The sequence below is a fragment of the Anguilla anguilla genome, chromosome 1 (assembly GCF_013347855.1).
Source record: "Anguilla anguilla isolate fAngAng1 chromosome 1, fAngAng1.pri, whole genome shotgun sequence".
NCBI classification, from domain to species: domain Eukaryota; kingdom Metazoa; phylum Chordata; class Actinopteri; order Anguilliformes; family Anguillidae; genus Anguilla; species Anguilla anguilla.
This window is the reverse complement of record NC_049201.1, coordinates 84618981-84641696: the sequence shown is the minus strand read 5'-3', so window position 1 is coordinate 84641696 and position 22716 is coordinate 84618981. Positions and strand designations below refer to the sequence as shown.

The 22716-nt window shown below is 46.0% G+C and overlaps 1 protein-coding gene across 3 annotated transcripts; it reads left to right on the top strand.

Annotated features, from left to right (window-relative positions):
- Positions 1-1412: 1412 nt before the first annotated feature.
- On the top strand, positions 1413-17012 carry fxyd5 (FXYD domain containing ion transport regulator 5). 3 transcript variants are annotated; one of them, XM_035414033.1, is made up of 11 exons: positions 1413-1571; positions 5492-5537; positions 6197-6295; positions 6837-6950; positions 7423-7443; positions 8598-8654; positions 10327-10374; positions 12028-12057; positions 14445-14519; positions 16147-16192; positions 16448-17012. In XM_035414033.1, the coding sequence occupies exons 2-11, from the start codon at positions 5492-5494 to the stop codon at positions 16470-16472; spliced, it is 561 nt and encodes a 186-aa protein (XP_035269924.1). In that variant the 5' UTR covers positions 1413-1571; the 3' UTR covers positions 16473-17012. The 3 variants fall into 3 exon arrangements, with proteins under 3 accessions (XP_035269924.1, XP_035269914.1, XP_035269934.1); XM_035414023.1 differs by having other exon boundaries at positions 1414-1571; positions 10327-10389; XM_035414043.1 differs by lacking the exon at positions 7423-7443 and having other exon boundaries at positions 1414-1571; positions 10327-10389.
- The last annotated feature ends 5704 nt before the right edge of the window (positions 17013-22716 follow it).

The following is a 22716-nucleotide window of genomic DNA, read 5'->3' as shown; positions in this document are numbered from 1 at the left end:
GCTTTGTGAGCCAGAAACAGAGTATCCAAAGTCTGGTTACTGAACTGAAGCTCCGAGAGAGGCAGTCTTCCACTCCTGCTACCGTTGGGCAGTAGGCCACATGTCGAATATTCATAAAATGGGATATTGTATGCGACCTATCAAAAAACACATGATAATTATTATACAGAATATTTCGTGTGCGTGCATGGATTACGACCGATGAAGTGTGGAAACTTTCAGAGAAGCCGGAACAATACTGTCACGAGTGTCGCAATGACAGAACGGAAGAACAACAAAAAACAAAACAAAAAAACATTTTCAATCGTCGACATTGTGAGGTAATCCAAATAAATGTTCACTGTTTATGACATGAAAGATTCTATTAGCAGAAAAATATCAAATATGTCTATAATAATAATAATAATAATAATAATAATAATAATAATAATAATAATAACTGGCAGCCATATTTGATGTGGCCTCAGCCACAGCGCCACAATTTTATTCGCGAGATGAAAAGGACGGTTTACTTGTGGTTTTGGCTCGAGAAAAGCAGAAGGGAATTAAGTCCGTTAGGAAAATAGACTTCCCTCTTTCTACGCGGACCTATCAGAATAGAGACGTGGTTAGGTTATGGTCACAATCCACGTGCCGTCATCTCGCTGAAACAAGAAGAAGAAGAAGAAGAACCGCTGACCAGAGTGAGCCTGGACCACTGGAGAAGGACTGGTGCTTTTCGGAGATAAACAAAACAAAACAAAAAAATAAATAAAGTATGTGACATTGGACATGCCGTTCGAGGCCTCCCCCACTCTTTTTGCGAAGACTGCAGCCTCTGTTTCCCTCCCTGAATGTCTGTTATTGTCCGTTGTGACAAGCCAGGGTCAGTCTTTTTGAGATCTGAACTGCTACGAGCCTCAGCGTGCTTTCGATGCAGCGATAGCCTAGCGTCTGTTTCAGTCTTCCATTACTGTGACGGTAGTGGGGGGGACACGCCTGCCTGGAACCTGGAAATACTGAGGTTTTGCATTTCCTTCCTTTTCCAGAAACCTTTGTGAGTTTAGAAACAAGTAACAGTAGCATTTAGCCTACATGAGAAAGTGGCAGTTATACTCTCCCTCATTCTGGGGGAAGGCACGTGTATCGTGTGGAAAATATACCACCCCCAGCAAACACATAATTGTCGTACTGGATGAAAGAACGTTTGTTTTTGTGTTTCAGAGTGGAATTCAGCAAACTCTTCATCTATGACATTTTTTAAAATATATTTATGTTTAATGTATAGGTCACATTTTGAATTGTGTTGATATTTTAGTCGGTGATTTTTTCAGTTTTATGTTCTGGCCAATGGTGGGGACAGACGGACAAGAAAGACCGAGGGATGGGAGGGGATGAGTGACAGCTAAAGGCCCACGTGCTCGCAGGGCTGAGAGCGAATGAGGAATGAGGAGGAAGCGAGCGACTAACCGTCGCTCAACGGCAACGCAGGCTTTGCACTACACACAGAATACGCAGGTTGTGCGGAACTGTGCTGAGTTTGAGAGGCGATCTGTCGGCACTATAGAATCGGGAACACGCGCAGCCAAAAGGTAAGGGGGTTAAATCCCGCAAAGCTTTCAATTACATGCAAACGTGGAGCGAGGGATCGCTGGCTTCAAGAGGAAAAGTTGGGTGGAAAACTTGAGACAGGCGGGCCCAGCCGCATGTGCTAGTCGAATGAAAGGGCCCGGCTGTGCAGTGTGAACAAATTGTGTACGTAGCTAGTTTTATACGGCATCTTTGGCTCAAGCCCCTCAACGTGTGTTTAAGCTGCGGCCGAGCCTTCGAAAATGAGTTAGAGGGAGACAGGTATTTTAACCTTTAAAGAACATAAAAATGTCTGAAGTGCTGTTTTAGATATAACCGGAGCCAAACGCGCGTGGTTGTTACCTGGACTTCCGTAGCTGCAGACAAGTTAACGAAAACAGAGATTAACATAGCCGGTTTACACAAAACGATATTAGTAGGAAATTATCTTGGCACGGGTAAGAAGATGATGGTGGGGGGAAAGCTCCAGTGGGTAGCTCAGTCAAGATCCAGAACTCCCCACCAAATTTAGTCCAAGCACTGCTATTTTACTTCATCTGATCATTTCAAAACACACACTCAAGGTGTCTTCCATGCACCTGGAGTCCAGGGTCAAAAATGACCCACCCTCGCCGGACCCTCTGCGTTAAAGCCTCTTCAGTGCATTTTAAACCCTAAATCAATATTTTTCATGGAGAAATAACTTGCCACTCATCAGTAGATTACTGAGCAACTTTTTAGACGCATCATCGTGTGTTTTTAGTCTCATTTTAACTACAAAACACGTCATAATTGACTTTTTTTGCTGTAATAGATGTGTGGGCTCTTTGATTAACTTTGATTATGACTTTGATTTCATAACCACAGGGTTTAAAAAGACTTCTAAAAAAAAGACTATCTTTGATCCCTAATGCAGTACCGCTTTTATAAAAATACTTTTTTTTAAATGGCTATTTAAAACTTTTTCTAAAGTTAGGGTCACCCCGATTCATCAAATTTCATGAAAAAAAAGTAAGTAATTTAGGGGGTTTTTACTGCTGGGACCATGACGACAACACGAAGGTTAAGGAAAACAGGACACGTGATCCTTAATTCCACTGCGGCCTTCTTATTGGCAGCTTGTTGGCTACACGGTGTGAAAAAAATCAATGGACGCAGTGCCATTCCTGGTCTCCTCTATTACTGCATATTAGTCAAACTGAGTGGTTTCAGATCTTTAGACAAAATGTAATATGAGACAAAGGGAACCTGCATTAAACACAAAACACATTTCTAAACGTATTATTTCATTTATTTAATTAAATATGTTATCCAGCACCCTTATTGCCTCTGTGAAAAAAGTAATTGCCCCCTTAGTTTCTCAAACAATGAACCACATTTAATTGATAATTGGATTCAGGGGACCAGGAACGGATCAAGTACCTTTTCATGGCACTGTACGTACACAACAGAAATGCAGAACAAATGACATCACCTAGAAGTGGAAGGGGAGAGGAGTCTGAGCAGAAAGTACAGGAAGTGCATTCAGAACTTTAAACGGTCGTTCCCAGCTAGGCTGGCTTCTCAGATGTATTCGTTACCACAGCTTACTTTGAAATGCAACACCTGAAGAACACAAAGTTCTCTTTTAAGTTAAAAATAAAAATAAAATAAATAATAATTTCAACACATTACACGCAGCCATATATCGCAAATAACAGATCTGCCGGCAGGTTTGTTGTTTGCCGTTGAAGTGCATTAAGTGCCGGCTGAAGTCACCGGTGTTGTTTACCGGGCTCGTGCTGCGGTCTATTATGCGCCGCGAGAGGATGTGGGTGGATTCTATACTCAATGTTCCAGTTCGCAGAAGTCCGCGGCCTCAGTGAGAGATGAAAACCCGGCACCCGGTGGCGGTCTACTAAAGCAAATGTCAGAGGTTCACCCGGCAATTACCATTTATCACGTATTGTACGTGCGAATCTGAAGTCGGTTAAGATGCTTTCGGCTTTGACAAAATCCCGAGAAGCCTTTGATAATAAAACCACAGTGAAAGTTAATAATAGGTCAGATCAACTTCACTCGATTTCATATTCAGCATAACACCCCCCCACCAACCCCCCTTCCCACTCCCAGTGCATTTTTATTGCCATTTCTAAATGATTTCTAATACTGTCGGTTGTGTCTGAGCACAAAGGGGTCACCGCAGAAGTGCTTGAGCCCCGTATATAGAATGTAATCCCAATTAAACGTATTCAGCCGTCTGAAGTGCGGCTTTATACAGTGAAATGATGCGTGACACTGACAGACCGTTGGCACGGCTACGGAAGTGATACGTCGAGCCATTGCAGTGCATAAATTTCCTGTCTGTGAAGGGAAATGCCATTTGAATACAAATAGAAGGGAAATGTTTACACAATTTTAACGCAATCGGAAATGGTGTGTGTGTGTGTGTGTGCGCGCGTGCATGTGTGTGTGTGTGCGTGCATGTGTGAGTGTGTGTATGTGCGTGCGTGTGTATGAGTGTTTGTGCATGTGGAAACGTAGCACAGTGTACTACTAGTCTATATTTTCTGTGTTTTGTTTAGACAATACTCATTCGTCTTTCTTGCAGTTTTTCTTTTCTTTTTTTTTCATTGGAATTTTAAATGGATCGGCTGGCTGTTTGAAAAACAGTTTTTCTCAGACTGGTTTTGGTCTCAGCCTTGGGTGGTGCTGGCGCGTGACCATAACCTAGCCCACACTTTGCCTCGGTGGCAGACTTAGCCCAGCTACTGCAGGGGGGGTCAGCCTCGGTGCTGCTGCAGGGGGGGTCAGCCGCGGTGCTGCTGCAGGGGGGGTCAGCCTCGGTGCTGCTGCAGGGGGGGTCAGCCTCGGTGCTGCTGCAGGGGGGGTCTGCCTCGGTGCTGGTGCAGGGGGGGTCAGCCGCGGTGCTGCTGCAGGGGGGGTCAGCCTCGGTGCTACTGCAGGGGGGGTCAGCCTCGGTGCTGGTGCAGGGGTGGTCAGCCTCGGTGCTGCTGCAGGGGGGGTCAGCCTCGGTGCTGGTGCAGGGGGGGTCAGCCTCGGTGCTGCTGCAGGGGGGGTCAGCCTCGGTGCTGCTGCAGGGGGGGTCAGCCTCGGTGCTGCTGCAGGGGGGGGTCAGCCTCGGTGCTGGTGCAGGGGGGGTCAGCCTCGGTGCTGCTGCAGGGGGGGTCAGCCTCGGTGCTGCTGCAGGGGTGGTCAGCCGCGGTGCTGCTGCAGGGGGGGTCAGCCTCGGTGCTGGTGCAGGGGGGGTCAGCCTCGGTGCTGCTGCAGGGGGGGTCAGCCTCGGTGCTGCTGCAGGGGGGGTCAGCCTCGGTGCTGCTGCAGGGGGGGGTCAGCCTCGGTGCTGCTGCAGGGGGGGTCAGCCTCGGTGCTGGTGCAGGGATGGTCAGCCGCGGTGCTGGTGCAGGGGGGGTCAGCCTCGGTGCTGGACGGCCACTGGGACCGCAGGTGTTCTCGTCTCGCCCCAACGACAGTAAGCAATTTAGACCCCGGGGATCCTGATCAGGCCACTCTGTAATCAGCTGCATCCCTTCATCAATTAAGTGCTGGGTAGTAATGAAGGCCAGCAGGCCCTGTGGCTCTCCAGAAATGGGGTCAGCCCCCAGTAACCTGCTGAGCGTGTTGTATTTTAGGCGCTTTCTACGGAAAGCCATGCGTGTAGGCTACATAACGCCGTGCGCTGTGTATGATTGGGGCTTTGCTGCTGTGGATGAGACCTACTGCACGTTACTGTTACATTAAAGAGACAGAACAATGCATCGCCATCTCTTATTAATGACTGGGTGTGACTTTGTCACTGTCTGTTTGTTTTTGTCTCTCTCTCCCTCTCTCTCTCTCTCTCTCTCTCTCTCTCTCTCTCTCTGCATCCCTTACTCGATTCGGGCGGTATCAGGTGTTTGTCTCTCCTCCCTCCTCATTTCTGTGTGTGGATTGTGTTTTTCAGATGGCGTTTGGGTGGGTTTATCTCTGTCTGTCTGTCACGCTAGGAGGTGAGTCGCGCGTAATCTCCCTGTTTTATCGTTCTGCCGCACAATGCTGTGCGCTGATATCTCTGGTCCTGCTCTACGGCAAAATCTATTCTCAGATTCTCCTCCACTTCCCCCCCACCCCTCCCCCTCCTCTCTCTCTCTTTCTTTCCCCTCTTACCAGGGCTGATGCAACATTCAGTGAAATGCAAATGACCAGAAATTTACACTTGTTATTAGTAACACATTTCCACATGACAGAATTAAACGCAAATCAATGCATTTGCTCTTTAGAATTTAGCCTGGTGCTAATTGTGAATGTTTGCTAAATGTAAAAAAGAAATAAAATGTGATGTGTACTAAAAGTTCCGCTGTTCCGCAGTAAACAATAAAGCTTTGTTCAGAGCCGTTGGTTTGTGAACAGGATCCTATTGTTGAAGTGCCAGTGCAATTTCCACACCAGACTATTACACTGCAATAACTGCCTCAGAATTGGTTAGGCTGTGTTTTACTGCGAAATTGTTTGGGTTCGACACTGTGGCTACCTCCGGGGAAGTCGATCAAAACGGGCCACCTCGCACAGTTCTGCAATTGATGACATGTTTATGTTGTGTACTGTGCGGTGCATTGTGGGTGACGTAGTTCACCTGCCGCATCACAGTGTAGTTTCCACATTTTCCCAGGCTGCTTGGCACAGCTCTCTACGTCCTCCGACGGGCTGGCTGGTTCCACTGTCTCTGTGCTGGAGCTTTCCACCATTACTTCACAAGCAATGGTGCCAGGTACACATTTTGTTTTTTCCATCGCACGAACGCAGTCATTTTTACTGGAGTCCTGCTCAGCTTGGTGAATTAAAGGATCCCTAGGGCCTCTGTTCTGTTGGAGGTGAAAAAAATCTGTCGTTTACCTTTAGAATCATTTTTCTGGGGGGGGGGGGGGGGGGGGGGGAGGTCTGGAAACGGCCCCTGGGGAGGGTGTTTTTGTTGGTCTGTACAAAATGCACACCGAGTCCAAAACTTGTTTTTAAAAATGCTTTGGTGTGTCCAACCAATCCCTTCCACAGGAGTTTTTAAAAAATATATTTATAGTTCATCAACTTTACTTGCCCGTTTGATTTCTCATTCTTTCTCCCATTGCTTTCCAAATAGCACTTTGAGCTCCTGCACTGATGTGCTCTGAAAACCAATTCTCAAGTGAAAAGTGATTGTCTGAGTCTTCAGTGAAATCCTGGGCTTTGCCTCAATTTTTCTGGAATGTGGTGGGTATTGAAAAGTGATTGTTCATGCCCCCCCCCCCCGCCCCACCCCACCCCACCCCCCTTAGAAAGCAACGCCCTGACGACCTCCAATGGCACTGCAGCTACTCAAGGTCAGACTACAGAAGCCCCTTTTGTAGATGAAAACAGCACCGCAATAACAGAGAGAACGAACTCCTCAGGTAAATACTACCTTGTGACAGATGGGCGCAAATGCACTGTTTAAAGAGACAGCTTGATTATAGAGCTGAGCTTCAAATTGTGCATCACCCCTCTCCCTCTCTCTCTCTCGCTCTCTCTCTCTGTCTCTCTCTCTCTCTCTCTGTCTCTCTCACTCTCCCTCTCCCTCTCTCTCTCTCATCTTTCTCTCTCTCCATCTCTCTCTCACTCTCTCTCTCTGTCTCTCTCCCTCTCCATCTTTCTCTCTCTCCATCTCTCTCGCTCTCTCTCTCTGTCTCTCTCCCTCTCTCTCTCTCTCCCTCCTCCTCTGTCTCTCTCTCTCTCTGTCCCTCTCTCTCTCTCACTCCCTCTCCCTTTCTCTCTCTCTCTCTTTCTCTCTCTCCCCCTTTCTCTCTCTCAAATTTCAAATTCAAATTCAAATTCAAATGCTTTATTGGCATGACATATTTAAAAATACATATTTCCAAAGCGCAGTGGCAACAGTAATCAACTACAGTAAGAATATATAATTAAAAAGAAAAAAGAAGACAAGGAGCAACAACAATAACAACATAAATGATAGGAACATAATACTTATTATCTATTAAGTTAACTGAATTAAATTAAATGAAAAAAAGTATTTTCTCAATAAGAGTATTATATATATACTCATACATATGTATATATATAGACATATATATATATATATACATGTACACATACACATGCGCACACACACATATATATATATATATATACACATACATACGCACATATACATACATATATACACATATATGTACATACATACGCACACACACACACACACATATATACATACACACATATATACATACATATACATACACACACATATGCATATAGATATACACACACACATACATATGTTTGCCGGATGTTCACCCACTGTCCCTCAGGCTGTGACAGGCAAAAACGTATCTAGCTGCGAGTGAGGCTGTCGCTCCTTCTCCTAACAGGACTCGCAGCTTTTGGTCATTTGTTAGGGAGGGAAATTTGTTTAGGAATGTTGAATTTTGGATCTTATTAAAATATGTTTCCCATATCTGTGAATATTTTTCACAATATAACAGGAAGTACATCTCTGTCTCTACCTCTCCTGTCTTGCAGTGACCACATATACGTTCTTCTTTGGGTAGCCATGTTTTTTTGTGCCTTCCTTTTTCAATTGCTAAGGTGTGGTCACTGAGCCTGTACTTGGTCAGGATTTGTCTCTGCTTTGTATCTCTGACAGAGAAGAGATACTCTGCCAAATTGTATTCTCTGTTTAGGGCCAAGTAGCAATTAAGTTTATTTTGTGTTTTGGTTTCATTATTCCAGTGTTCCAGATAGGCATCTTTTGTTTGTTTAATTATTTGGTTTACTCTAATTTCTGGTTTTAAAGCAGCGCTGGTCTGAGTTTGGTCAGTGTTTGGTTTTAGTTGGTTAGTGAGTCTCATGACCAGCTGACTGAAAGGACTCTTTTTGGGTTTCAGGTCTTGGGTTTTCAGTTCTTGAAATTGCACTCTCTCTCTCTCGCTCTCTCTCTCTCTCTCTCTCCCTCTCTCTCTCTCTCTCACTCTCTCTCTCTCACTCTCTCTCTCTCTCTCTCTCACTCTCTCTCTCTCTCTCACTCTCTCTCTCACCCGCAGCCCCCCCATCTGAGCCCAGCAGTACCACTGGAGCGAAGGCGACTGCAGCCAGGCGTGGTGAGGAAAGACGGCCCCTAGAGCCGTTCCTTTATTACAATCGCGTTCTGCCATTTTGGGCGGACGGTCCAATCCGGAGTAGCGCAGAATGAGCCTATTCATCTGCACACTCATTAATGTAATAGCAGTAACGGCACGCTAACAGCACGCCGGCCATTCGAACCCGCGACTCCCGCCCGGCTCGTGCGCCACCCCGTTCCGCACGCAGACGGTCATTACATTACATTACATTACAGGCATTTAGCAGACGCTCTTATCCAGAGCGACTTACACAACTTCTACATTGTATCCATTTATACAGCTGGATATATACTGAAGCAATTTCGGTTAAGTACCTTGCTCAAGGGTACAACGGCAGTGTCCTTACCCGGGAATCGAACCTGCGACCTTTCGGTTACAAGTCCAGTTCCTTACCCACTGTGCTACACTCCGTCCCCCGGTCAGAGACAGCCGCCTCTCGGCTGAAATCACCCCTCTCCCTCCTGAGACTCGGGCTTTAATCCAGTCCCACAGCGAAGCACTCCTCCCTCCGCTCTGTCTGAACACAGAGTAACTCCTGTCGCTGCTTTATCGTCCCAAATTGTAACCGTAGCATTGAGTCTGGAGGTCCTGGGAATGAACAAACAGCCTTGTGTAATATGTTTTTTTTTTTAAACAGAAACTGAAGGGAAAAGTCTGCCGCTGGCATATTGAGTAGAGCAGTGATCTCAACCTCAGATCCTGGAGTGCCGCAGTGTGTGTCGGACCCTAATTTCTCGATTGCGGTAACTGGTTGCCTGAAGAGTCCGCACGCCTTGTTTCCCAGGCCTAAGTGTAGGCAGTGTAGCACAGTGGGTAAGGAACTGGGCTTGTAACCAAAAAGGTCGTAGGTTCGATTCCCGGGTAGGACACTGCCGTTGTACCCTTGAGCAAGGTACTTAAGCTGAATTGCTTCAGTATATATCCAGCTGTATAAATGGATACAATGTAAAATGCTATGTAAAAAGTTGTGTAAGTCGCTCTGGATAAGAGCGTCTGCTAAATGCCTGTAATGTAATGTAATGTAAAGTTGGCTACAGATTGTAATGAGCCACAGAAGCCTGCAGGCCCTGTGCATCCCCCCTCCAAAACGCCCAAGCGCTGGAATTCGAAATTCCCGAAACAGAAGAGACTGCTGGCGTTCCAGGAAGCTGGAGGGCGGCGATGCCGTATGGAAGGAAAGACCCGCTTCGCCCGGCTCCCCCGTGGCGGAGCGGCGTGGAAATTAATATTAATTAGCCGCCGGCTAGATCCGGTGCGGTGCCTTATTCCTGGCCTTGGAAAAGCGCGGAGATAAGGAGAGTCCAGTAAAGCGTGCTGGAATGCAGACGTTAAAGGATGCTGTCGTGTGCCGCTGATAAGCCTGACAATGTAATGAGGAGCCGGCTGAATTAATTACACGACGGCCTGCCTGTCAGACACGAAGATCTTCCGTTTAAATCGCCTGAACGAAGCCACCTGTAAAATCATTAGATATGCGTGGATCCATGCGACAGCAATCAAGATATTAAAGGCGTGGGTCTTAATGAGCTGCCGCTGCCTCGTGAATATTGATGCGCTTTCTAAACGTGAGACTTGAATCGCGCAAATTGTTGTAGAGTAAAAGTTGAAAATGCTTTAAATGTTTTTTTTTTTTCTCTCTTCCCTGTGGCAGAAAGCGATGCCCCTGCACGCAGCACCAAGAAGAAGACTACATATAAGAGTGACCACGTAACCGGTATGTGCATGCCTGTTTTAAAAAAAAAATTAAATTACGTTTTATTGCACGTGTGATCCCATTTTAAAATCCCCCTGCTGCTTGAACAAAGCCCTTTGACTAAGTAGAAAAATGGCACATTTCACACGGTCTTAACCTCCCATCAGTTCAGTGCTGATGTGGCTTCCCATCAGTTCAGCGCAGATGTAGTCAGTCTAAGGAGGCGAGTGTGGTTATCCTCCCTGTCCCCCGGCAAGCTTGTGTAAGAGTCAGGCTGCTTGTGTAAGAGTCAGGATGCTTGTGTAAGAGTCAGGCTGCTGCCGTCAGACGCCAGTTCAGCGCAGATGTAGTCAGTCTAAGGAGGCGAGTGTGGTTATCCTCCCTGTGCTCTTGCGTAAGAGTCAGGCTGCTGCCGTCAGACGCGGAAGTGGAGCTCGACTTTCCCTCGGGCCCTGGCTCGTTGCTGTCGGTAACGGGTCAGTTAAGATCTGTGACTGCATGTGTGAGTGAATGAGTGTGTGAGTGTGTGAGTGAATGAGTGAGTGAGTGAGTGAATGAGTGAGTGTGTGAGTGTGAGTGAATGAGTGTGTGAGTGAGTGTGTGAGTGAATGAGTGAGTGAGTGTGTGGGTGTGTGAGTGCGTGAGTGAATGCCTGTGGGAGTGAATGCGTGTGTGAGTGAATGAGTGAGTGTGTGAGTGAATGAGCGTGTGAGTGAGTGTGTGAGTGAATGAGTAAATGAGTGAGTGAATGAGTGAGTGTGTGAGTGAATGGGTGTGTGAGTGAGTCAGTGTGTGAGTGAATGAGTGAGTGTGAGTGAATGAGTGTGAGTGAATGGGTGAGTGAGTGAGTGAATGAGTGAGTGTGTGAGTGAGTGTATGAGTGAATGCGTGTGAGTGAATGAATGTGTGAGTGAGTGAGTGAATGGGCGTGTGAGTGAATGGGTGAGTGAGTGAGTGAATGGGTGAGTGAGTGAATGAGTGAGTGTGTGAGTGTGAGTGAATGAGTGTGTGAGTGAGTGTGTGAGTGAGTGTGAGTGCGTGAGTGAATGAGTGAGTGAGTGTGTGAGTGTGAGTGAATGAGTGAGTGTGTGAGTGTGAGTGAATGAGTGTGTGGGTGTGTGAGTGCGTGAGTGAATGCCTGTGTGAGTGAATGAGTGAGTGAGTGTGTGGGTTTGTGAGTGCGTGAGTGAATGCCTGTGGGAGTGAATGCGTGTGTGAGTGAATGAGCGTGTGAGTGAGTGTGTGAGTGAATGAGTAAATGAGTGAGTGAATGAGTGAGTGTGTGAGTGAATGGGTGTGTGAGTGAGTCAGTGTGTGAGTGAATGAGTGAGTGTGAGTGAATGAGTGTGAGTGAATGAGTGTGAGTGAATGGGTGAGTGAGTGAGTGAGTGTGTGAGTGAGTGTATGAGTGAATGCGTGTGAGTGAATGAATGTGTGAGTGAGTGAGTGAATGGGCGTGTGAGTGAATGGGTGAGTGAGTGAGTGAATGGGTGAGTGAGTGAGTGAATGGGTGTGTGAGTGAATGGGTGAATTCTGTTCACTGTTCACCCTTTCAGTCCAGCGTAGCTCTTTGGACAAGCAAAGGCTTTTCCTTTGGTGGAAAGCAAAGGGATTTGAGGTGTGCAGTGTGTTCACAGTGCGTTTTCTTTTCTGTCATAGGTCCGTTTCCGGATGTATCTTTTGATTACGGTAAGTGGTTTCTGGTTTCTTTCTATGAAGCACATGAGAGGCGGAGAAATTTGAGCGTGTTTTGTATGTGGGGCCTTCCTCCCCCTGGTGGTTGTTATTGTTAGGGGCTGTTGTGGGGGCTCATCCTGATAAGGCACCGTTCCAGCGATTCGATTGGCCCCGTGGTCTGGTTTTCGAACATGTGCGACAGGCCGCTTCGCACAGGATGGGCCGCGGTGTGGTCAAAGAAGGAGGGATTTAGTCAGCCTGGACGACTTTGTGTCGTTGCTCACCATCGCACTCTACTGGTGGATGGGGGACCTGCGGTCTGCCCGCTCAAACTGCTCAGGAAACACCCTCCTCCGCCTGGCGTCTGTGCGAGCTCGGCTTGCGGGCTGTTGGTTGACATCACGCTTTTTATGAGGAGGTGTGCTTGTCTGCGGTGTGCTGAACTGACCGCCCCCACAGTCTGCCCCAGGCCAGGGAAGCGATGCCTGAGCAGCTCATCGGGAGGATTACAGTGTGATAAGAAGTGTTGTGTTCAGAACTGAAGGATAAGAAATACATTTGTAAAATAAAATAAAAAGAGAGTAAATTTTGTTTTAAAAACAAAACAAAAAAATCTTTCTTGAACAAACAATTGAAAATCCACCAGCCGTACAAGGGAAATGCAACTTAGGGGTCTGGTCACAGTCAGGAGATGAAGCACTGTGTATTTATATCTGTCTTCATAAAAAATGTCAGGGGTTATTCATAAAAAAAAAATTGCTTTCAGTGTCGCCATGGTAATGGGGTTCTTTTTTCCCGGCTGCTAAACGCTGGTTACTTTTTTTTTTTTTTTTTTTTGGTATTGCACTTTCATATTTGCATGTCATTATTTTCACCGAGATGATTGAAATGAAAAAGCAACGGTAAAAAAAAAAACAAAAAAAACCTCCTTCTCCCCTGTGGTCTGAGGTAGGCAGGGTATTACTGCTATTACATTAATGAGTGTGCAGATGAATAGGCTCATTCTGCTGGACTGAAATCAGAATGGAGGAGGCATTATACGCCATTGTTTAGGCATACAAGCGCTGAGGTTTTATGTGGGAAGCTTTTTACGACGTCGCAGACTGCAACTGACGTCTGCCATTTCCATGTCACGGAACACATTTATACAGATGTGCGTACGTCTACTTCAAAATTTATATTTCGACTGTCGTACCACTTCGTGTCTTACAATGTTAAGTTCCATTGTGTGGCATTGTGGGTAGTGCAGGATGTGGTTGGCATCAGTCCGTTTTCCTATCAAGGCGGCTGTCCGAGTCACAGATAACAGAATGTATGTATCCAGACTCTTGTGGCCCAATTTGCTTGCCATACCCAATCCAGGGGTGGCCCACAAGGAAGGTTCAGGTGTAGCTTGCCGCATTAGAAGCGGGAAGTAGCCAAAAAACCGGGCCCAGACGCAGCTTGTCACATCGGCTGTGGGATCGGACCGTCGTCCGCGCCGACGCCAGGCCAGAATCGGGCTGGGCGCGCGAGCCGACGCCAGGCCAGAATCGGGCTGGGAGCGTGTGGCTGCTGCCGGCAGTCAGCTGACTGCCAGCGCTTCGCCCGAAGTGGCCGTGCGGGCTGGGCAGAGTGCCCCAGGTTTATTTATTCACAAAGCGTGCTCGGAAACGATCTGCAAACTTGTTCTGCAACGGCACTCCCGCGGCACCGTGAGGCAGGCCTGATTTACATACTGTACAAAGTTTTATTTGTCGTTATCTTGGCCCTAATGTACCGTGAAAAGCAAGACCGAGCTAATGCCCTTGCAGTGATCATCGAAGGTAAAGTTAAAAGCTACCGTTGTGCAGACATTGAGAGACACAGAGAAGGTGGCGTCATCATTTTTTTTTTTAAATAACTCATTTTGAATCGCTAAGCGTGCTGACAAAATTGAGTTGTGGAGAATGGATTGTTTCACGGTCATTCTACGGAAAGGCATAATAAAAAAAGATGGGGAAATGAATGATCTTGATTAGAGTGATTTGTTGGATTTAATATTGTCGTCTGTTGAGCTTGACTGCGCTGGAAATGCTGATTGACAGGTGTGCTGATTGACAAAACATTCCTTGGCGCGACCAGTGAAACCTATGGCTGTTGCTATGGTTGCGGCTGCTATTCAGAAGCATGGCGTCGACCAATAAGCTCACTGCAGGCTAATTTAACCGCCAGTTCAGCGCTTTGTACTAGCACGCAATTAACAAAATGGGCCACCAAGTCACTCAGAGCCCCTGCAGGATGGGTCGTGCTTGGGCCAAGCTGTCGCCTTCTCGTAGGTCGAGCAGTGCACTGAAATGCCACGCTTATTTCTGAATGGCTAAATGTGCGGCTTCCTTTCAAAGTGGCGAACGCGAGTCTCTCTCTCTCTCTCTGCCCAGATTACAGTTACCTCCGACGCATCGGCCTGGGCGTGGCGTTTGTGCTTTTTGTGATGGGCATCCTGGTCATCGCAAGTGAGTACAATCTGTCCTCCACACGGCTGTTATAGTTCAGTCTTTTCCATTTTTTTCCCCATTCCATTTTCACATTCCATTTCCAGATTTGTTTTAAGTTCTTTGTGTTAGTTTTTTAAAAAAAATTTTTATTTTATTGTATTGTTTTTATTTTTTTAATTATTTCATCGTGTATATGTTTTAATCCGAGGGAGGGAATGGATTAAAAGCACTGTAAGAATCGGTAACCTTTTTTTTGACTCTCTTTTTGTTAACGCTCAACAGAAAGAGTGAAAACAATGGCAAACGACAGTTGGGCACATTATAGACACTGAAAAGTTCTTACATAACGTGTTTTAATTACTGGTAGGTTGCACAGATCAAAATGAACAAGAATTTTTCCTTTAGAACAGATATGATTAAGACAGATTCTGCCACAAAAGACAAGGTTAAAAGCCTCTAACCAAGTAGTGCTGCTATTTAAAAACAGCTTTTCAAATTAAAAGGTACAGTACATTCAAGGTAATCCTTGACTGTGTTTCTTTTGCTCAGTTCTGGGCTTATAATTATTTGTAAAAATAAAAAAAGGAAATTTGTTTTTGTATTTTATTTTAGTTGAAGGCAAAGATTCTAGTTTTAGTTTAGTTTTAGCTGCTTGGACAGGTGAGTGTTATTTTTATTTCATTTAACGATTATGAATTATTTTTTTCATGGCTAGTTTATGTTTTTGTTTTTAATAATAACCTTTGTTGTCCACTCTCTCCACATGGTAGAATCATTTAAACCATAATGCAATGAAATTAAAAGCAATTAAGTTCACCCAGCTTCGGCATGCTCAGGCTTGAAACTGGAACTTCATGTAACGTCATAAACCACCCCCCCCCCCCCCCCCCCGATCCTGCTCTTTAGTCATTCAAGGAAGTGCAATTTCTTACTTGAAGTCCGTATCTTATCAAATTCCCGTATTCTCTGATGAATTCACAGTATAGTCATCCAGAACAACAGTAAGCCAGTTAGGAGCGGCTGAGATGAGATAACAGTGATTAATTGGTCTCTGTAGAGCAGTAGAACAAGTCTTGATGAAATGCTAGGGATGGGCAGTTTGAAGTCAACAGCTGAGGAACTACCTCACTGCCTGGCTTTCTCTTCAAACCCCTCCACTCCAGGCAGCTAGATGATAATTACAGTTGATAGATGGATCTTTTTTTTTTCGGTCTGTTGTAAACAGAAATTTGTCTGTGATTCGCCACTCACATCTGGAGACACGTTTGACAACGAGAGACGATATTGTGAGGAGCAAGTGAGACGGCGCAGGGTGATAACGTCTCATTCAGGCCGGCCTAGTGGGGTATCATCTGGGCTAATGTGCGCACGGTCTCCGTGATTACCAGCCCCAGCGCTTTAGCCGCCCCCCTCGTCAGCGGCGACACGCGCGAGGTCAGAGTGAAGCGATGTGAAGGTTAACCTTCGACGCCGGGGAGCACGCTTAATTAAAGCGCAGCGAGAAGACGCCTCCGGGCGTTCGGTACGACGCCGCGCGAACGGATTTCGATCGGCGGAAAGCGTTCGTTTAAAATGGCCGCCGCGGTTGAACGTTGGCGAATGGTGCGAGGTTGCTGACCCTCCTGTTGCGCTCCTCTTCACGCAGGCAGCAGAGTGTCCAGGATTCCGAAGTGCCGCACGACCTCGGGAAAGTGAGTACCGCCAACCAAGGTCACGCCGAGGTCGCGCCAAGGTCGCTCCAAGGTCGCTCCGCTGCCAGGCCAAACGCGACAGCTCGCCTTCGAAAAAAAACATCCTTAAGAGCACCTGTCTGCCGATTCTGAGGCAGCGACGCTGAAAAGCGTTTTCAAAAAGAGGCTGGGGGGGGGGGGGGGCTTGGGGGGGGGGGGGGCAGGAGAGAATAGGCTGTGGAATGAAACGGTCTAACTGCTCTGCTCATCTCTCAGGACCTACGAGGTGACCAGAGTTTGAGGAGAGGGACGAGGCCCGCGACCGCTCACCCCGGGGGGAACGGAGCAGAGGAAGGGAGCTGCAGGCTTCACGGGTTCGAGGAGCAGGCTGGGCGCTGTAAATATGTTTTAGCCGAAACTCCGGGGCTGTTACCGTGGCTCAGGGACCAGGACAACAGAAGCGCGGTGTCACGTTGCGCAATTAACGTGTGACGATTAGGGGAGAAAACAGATCCAGTACTCAGGCAAATTCAGAACAAGTTCAGCTGCCTTGAAGCCCTACCTTGATTTTTCAATAACTGGTTCATGCTTCTGTGTTTCATCAGCTAAAATATTTCAAAGCTTTTTTTTTTTTTTTTTTTTTTTTCCTTTTCCTGGTATTCAGTGAGATTGACGACTGGGGTGTATTAATCTAATAAAATTTGTGTTACCAAACGTGACGGCTTCTCACAGCTCTGAAGCGCCCCCAGGAGGATGTTTGCCTGTACTGCAGCTTGAAATGTGTCGCCTTGGATTGTGTGTTGCTATAAATGCGGTCCTACGGGAAGGATTTCAGGCTAAATTCCTGCTCCTGGGGGTTTTTGTTTGTTTGTTTTTTTTTTTTACTGCATCTGAAGTTTGACACAAATTATATTATTACATTTCTCCATTTCCTGTAGCTTTATGGTTCATGCTTAAGTTAGCCCATTTGTCCATATTTGACCTAAAATTAAAGTGTATATATATATATATATTTATATATATATATACAGTATGTGCACTTTTTGTGAAGTTAATTGCTTCCCTAAAGGAATTCTTTTTAAAACATGTAGTCACGGATATCCCCCGTGTTAGTTCCGCAGACACATCAAAGGGAGCTGTGGCATTAACCACGGCTAATGGATGACTCTGAGGGAAACGAAACAGAGACTCCTATCGCCCTATTAATCTTTGATAAATGCTTTTGCATTAGCTTATCAAATGGAACGGAAATAAAAATTGATTGCGGGTTTCAGGAGTTGATTCTGCGACTGATAGCGACGCAGTGGCTGGGCATACATCTTCACATCCTCTCTGTACGCACTCCCAGAAGAAAACCCCATTAGCATTGATTTTGTTTGTGATGCCCGCCTGGGAAAATTTGTTTTCTTTTTCTTTTTTTCCCCCCCCCAGCAGTACACCAACCCCCCCCCCCCCCCCAGCCCTTTATTTGAAGTATGCAGCTGGCTTCATACAAGAGTGTCCAATCAACACGTGGACTGCTTTAATCAAATCCAATCAAGCGGTTAATTGGTGTAATTGGTTGATGAAGTGCTAAGGCCGAGCAGAGATCACTTTCTGGCCCTCCAGGGCAGCAGTGGGGTCAGCACACTCAGAACTAAAGTTTATTAACGCTGTTCTACCAGCAGCTGGCCAACACCTGGAGCAAGGCCCTTACTCAATCACCGGCTCAAATTATAAAATTAAGGCCCGAATTATAATCAAATGGCGAACGGAACGGAAGCACATCCGCACATTTAACATTTCCGAGGCATCGGCAGCAGAGAGTTTTTTGATCTGAGAATTTTGAAAGCATTCGAAAGGTCAAATTGTTATTACGATGACTAGCACACTGGGTTTCTTTATTTAAAAAAACAAAAAAAAACAAACCGTTCTACAAAATCACACAAACCAGAGGATTCTTCTGTTGCACTTTATTTTGATATGAGCATCCATTTGTTCTGCAGTCACGACACAGAGCTCCAAGCGCAGACAAAATCAATTAGCTCTCATTAAGACTACAGCGAGCTCTGGCCTCACCACAAACTGCCTCTCCACGCAGGACTGGAAAATATTGGAAAACATGAAAAATGTGTGGGCTAAAAGCAGCCCGCTCTCGGGTCACGTGCCTCCGCAAGTGAACCAACTCTGGACTCCAGCTGGTTTGTCTGCCCTTAATTTCGAGTGGTAAAAAAAAGGATTACATTTTCTTTTATTTGAACAAATGAATACATGATGAAATGCTCCTACATTTAATCACAGATTGGGTTTTTCTTTGGTTTGTAATTATAATCGGTACAGGGTCATGTAAAAATAAAAAAATTATATATATATATATATATATATTATCTGTTCCATACCATATAGCATCTCACTTGTAAAGAAAGGTTAGAGCAGAGCTACTCTGGAGAGTCTGGTGCTTTGAGCCAAACAGGTCTGCCTCTTCTCATTTTTCCCCACTAATCAGAGCCTGATGTGTACCTGGGACATCAGAGGGGTGGAATCTGTGGCTCGTCAGTAGCATTAATCAAGCAATTAACCACCGAGGTGGAAGAGCGGCAGCACTGCTGGCCCCGTGGACCGGGTGTGAGCGTCTTGGGCGGGGGTGTCGGGGCCCAAACCGCCCGGGGGCCACGGCGTCCGTGGGGTCTCCCGGCTTCCTCTCAATCAGCGGCCACTAAAGGGCTTGGGAACGCGGTGTGTGGGTTCCTTAGCCAATCAGTGACTTGAGTGAACCACTGAGGTGGAGAACACCCCTGAAACCAGCAGGCACTGCGCCGCCCCCCCCCCCCCCCCCCCCCCCCCCCCCCCCCCCCCCCCCCCATGGCCCAGGGCAAAGGTTTCAGACCACAGCAGTATCTGCAGGTATTTGTGGCTTCCTGTTCAACAGCAGAAAGTTAAAGCCTTGGGGGTAAAAAAAAAAAAAAAAAATAAGCCTTGTTTAGCCAATCAGTGACTTGAATGCAACACTTGACACCCCTGCTTTGGGCCATCGATGGCGAATGAATCACTGGCGAATGAATCACTGGCGAATTAATCACTGGCGCTGAATCACACCAAGAGACCTGCAAACGCCGCGGCCCTCCAAACCTGGAGTCTGACACCCGTTCTCAAGAGATCAGTGACTGCTGAACAGGGACACCTGCGCTGAGAGTGCCACAGGAAAACAACAACAACAAAAAAAAAAGAACATCTTGAACAGAAATAAAAGTGCAGTAGAGTACATTTATTTTCACACAGATGTCATTTGGTCCTCAGGCAAAAATGAACTAATACAGCGTTTAAAATATATACAGTGAAAAAGTGATCCACACCCAGTTTTTTTCTTCTTCTTTTAATTCCCAGTGTTCAGACCATGCTAATGCTACGCCAGTGAAAACATCTTTGCATTTATATACATGTATATCCTAGATTACATCCAAAGCCCCTGGAAAATCTACGAGTTAAAACTGATAACAGGTTCTTTATTGGTGGCTTAATCAGTTTGCCTTATCAAAAAAATAAAATAAAACAAAAAACAAAAGCATACCCCTTTAAATTGCTTAGCTTCTCGGTTCAGCAGAACAGCCTTTCATGGACAAAATGTACAGGCTGGCCAGAGCAGGGGCACTCCATTACAATACAGGGTTTTTTTTTGTCTTATGGCTTTTATGCTATCGCTCCCAGTGCATTGCTCAACAAAGGGCAGCGTACAGTGCATTAATTTAAGGTCCCGGGAGTAGTCTAGCAAAAATGAAATGCAATCAACATCGTAATAAAACCACTACCACTGCATTTAAACAAAACGACGTTTAAATGTGATGTCGTAAAAACATGGATAAACAAACAACCCATTCCCCTTTAGATATAAGGCATTTGTAAAGAAAACAAATACATAAAATAATCAGTATATCCAGAGCTCATTAATTATAATGTAACAATTTCAGTGATCGAGCGACTAGTGGGACTAGTAGGAATTAAATAGTCTGAATAAAGACATTATAAAGAAAAATTATTCAATGTACAAAAATATATATTTTTATATTGCATAGAACCTCCCAGCAAGTAAAATCATTTTTACATATATTGCTGGTTCCCAGTGCAGTAGAAATGCTATCCCTCGTACTGCCCAAGCACTTTACAGATCTCCTTGGTTGATGCATTTTAAGATTACATTTAAAAAGATGGAAATGCGGACCTTGGACACTAACAATAATTCTGCTGGAGTTGGAAATAAAACCTATTTTCAGACAGACTTCTGCATCAAGGCCCCCGTGTGACGAGCGTTGACGGGTCAGGCCAGGAACCGTGTAAACGCACAGTGGTTCGGGCGGCTCGGTCCTGCTTTCATTTAATAAAATGGTGATTGTTTCAAAACGGCAGGGAAAGTAAAAAAGCGTCCCTGAGGAACCGTAACGTAAATGACAGTTTCCGGAGGACCTGATCAAGATTTTTTTTTTCTATTTTCAAACACTCAGCGCAGCAGTTACACGCAGCGATGGGGTTTATGGGTCTCAGCGTAATAGGCACAAGGCACTAGCCACATGTAGAGACCCTAGCGAAGAAAGAGGGGAGAAAAGAGAAATCACTGGTAAAAAAAAAAATTTAAAAAAAAAATTATTCACAGACAGGTAGATTGGCTGCAGCGCTACGAAACGTGCGCGTGGAGAGACCCGGGAGACAAAACGGGGCACAAAGAAGGCCGAGGATGCTCACGTTAAAATCTTTTGGCTTCAGCTCAAACGGGCCAGGCTTACGCTAGTCATTTGCCAATCGTGCCTCGTCGCGAACCGCTGGCGTATCTCGCTACTTTGTTTGAGAGCACAATGAACTGCCTTTGGTCCTATCGGGTTGTCAAACAGAAGAGAAAAGTGAAAAGTGGGGAGAAAAAAAGGAATTCTTGAAATGATTTGCTGCTTTAATATCATCTTCCTTATTGAAATGGTTTCAGCACAGGAGCAGGCTACCAGAAATTTCAATAACTTTATGCACACACACCCGCACACAAACACACTATATTCGCACACACACACACAAACACACACACTTTATTCACACACACTCGCACGCACAAACACGCATGCACACACATGCACACCATAGGCGGTTTTACCATAGGACATAGGTAGGCAATTGCTTGGGGCCTCGTGAATTTGTGATAATGATAATGTGTAATAGATAAAAATAAATATATCTACATGTAAATGTGGGCCTATCCAATTAAATATCTATATTTACCAATATTTATTATCACCCACATTTCACATTTAATGGACTATTACACCTTGACCTCCCTGCATTTGTGCCTAATCAATGACGTGGAAATTCGAGTTGCCATCAGAGGCAGAGAGTCACTATGTTACCGTGAAGCGTTTTCAAAGTGATTTTGAGAAGAGAAAGAAGAAGAAGAAAGATGCCCAGTTTAAGGAAAGTTTGCCTAAATGGACGAAATTCTTTAAAAAAACAGCCAGAGACTCCACGACGGAGGAGCAACAAGTAGAGTGAGAGCACCTATTATCGACCACCCTAACCGCTAGTGTATTTACTTTGTATTTATTAGAACTGGACATTGACACCTATTTAAATGTAAGTCATGTAAAAAACACACATAATAAATTGTCTAAATGTAAAAAAAACCAACAACGTCTGCGCCACTGGATGTAATGGGTCGCGATGTTGTAAAGCGAAGCCGTTCCTCTGTGCCCTTTTCCCGCACGTGCTTCCAGCGCCTGTGATCCGGAGCAAACAGACGGGAGCAGCGCCGGGTTCAGGCCAGGCCCAGGTCTCGTTTTCGGGGAGGCGCGGCACGCTGGCGTTCCGCCAGGCTGATCCAGCGCCCGTGACATCAGAGCCGCGGGGTTGAGCGGAGTCAAGACATCGGACGCTATGTTCTCGCCAGACAAGATCATTTCTACATTCGATTTCTCGCGCAAGGGGCCAATCCTGTGGCTTGAGACTAAGTTAATCTCCACTGAATCATCTTTATGATCCTGGGGTGAAGTAAAGAACACCCTCACGCCAAAACATGTTGCACCCCCCCCCACGCCCCCCCCCCCCCCCCCCACCCCCTCCCCACCCCACCGCCTCACCTCCTGACCTGCTGCTGAAATTACTTTCTTTTTGGGAATATGGAGATAACTCGGCAAAGTGGCAAACCTAACCATAAAGCTTTTTCACCGAGGCGACGGTGATTTCCATTTAAATGAAAAGAGGGAAAAGGCAGCCACTCCAAGCGCACTCTGTATGAGCGAAGCACGCACGGCCTAGGCGCTGTCCAGACCGCTTCTCCGTGCACGCTCTTCCTCCTCCCGCCACCCTCTAATCCAAAAACACTGAAATACACGACCAGCGCTCGCTATCAGAGAGCCATTTACAACGGAAACACTTTCTATGAGGGATCCTACGCGAAAAAAAAAATGGCATGGGCCTTCCTAAGCACTGCGTAGCACGTTCATAAAGACTGCACAAACATCTGCTCCAGCTGACACGGGCTGTCATTGTGTGAATGCCATATATATAGCATGCATAACAATAATCAGAATGCCATG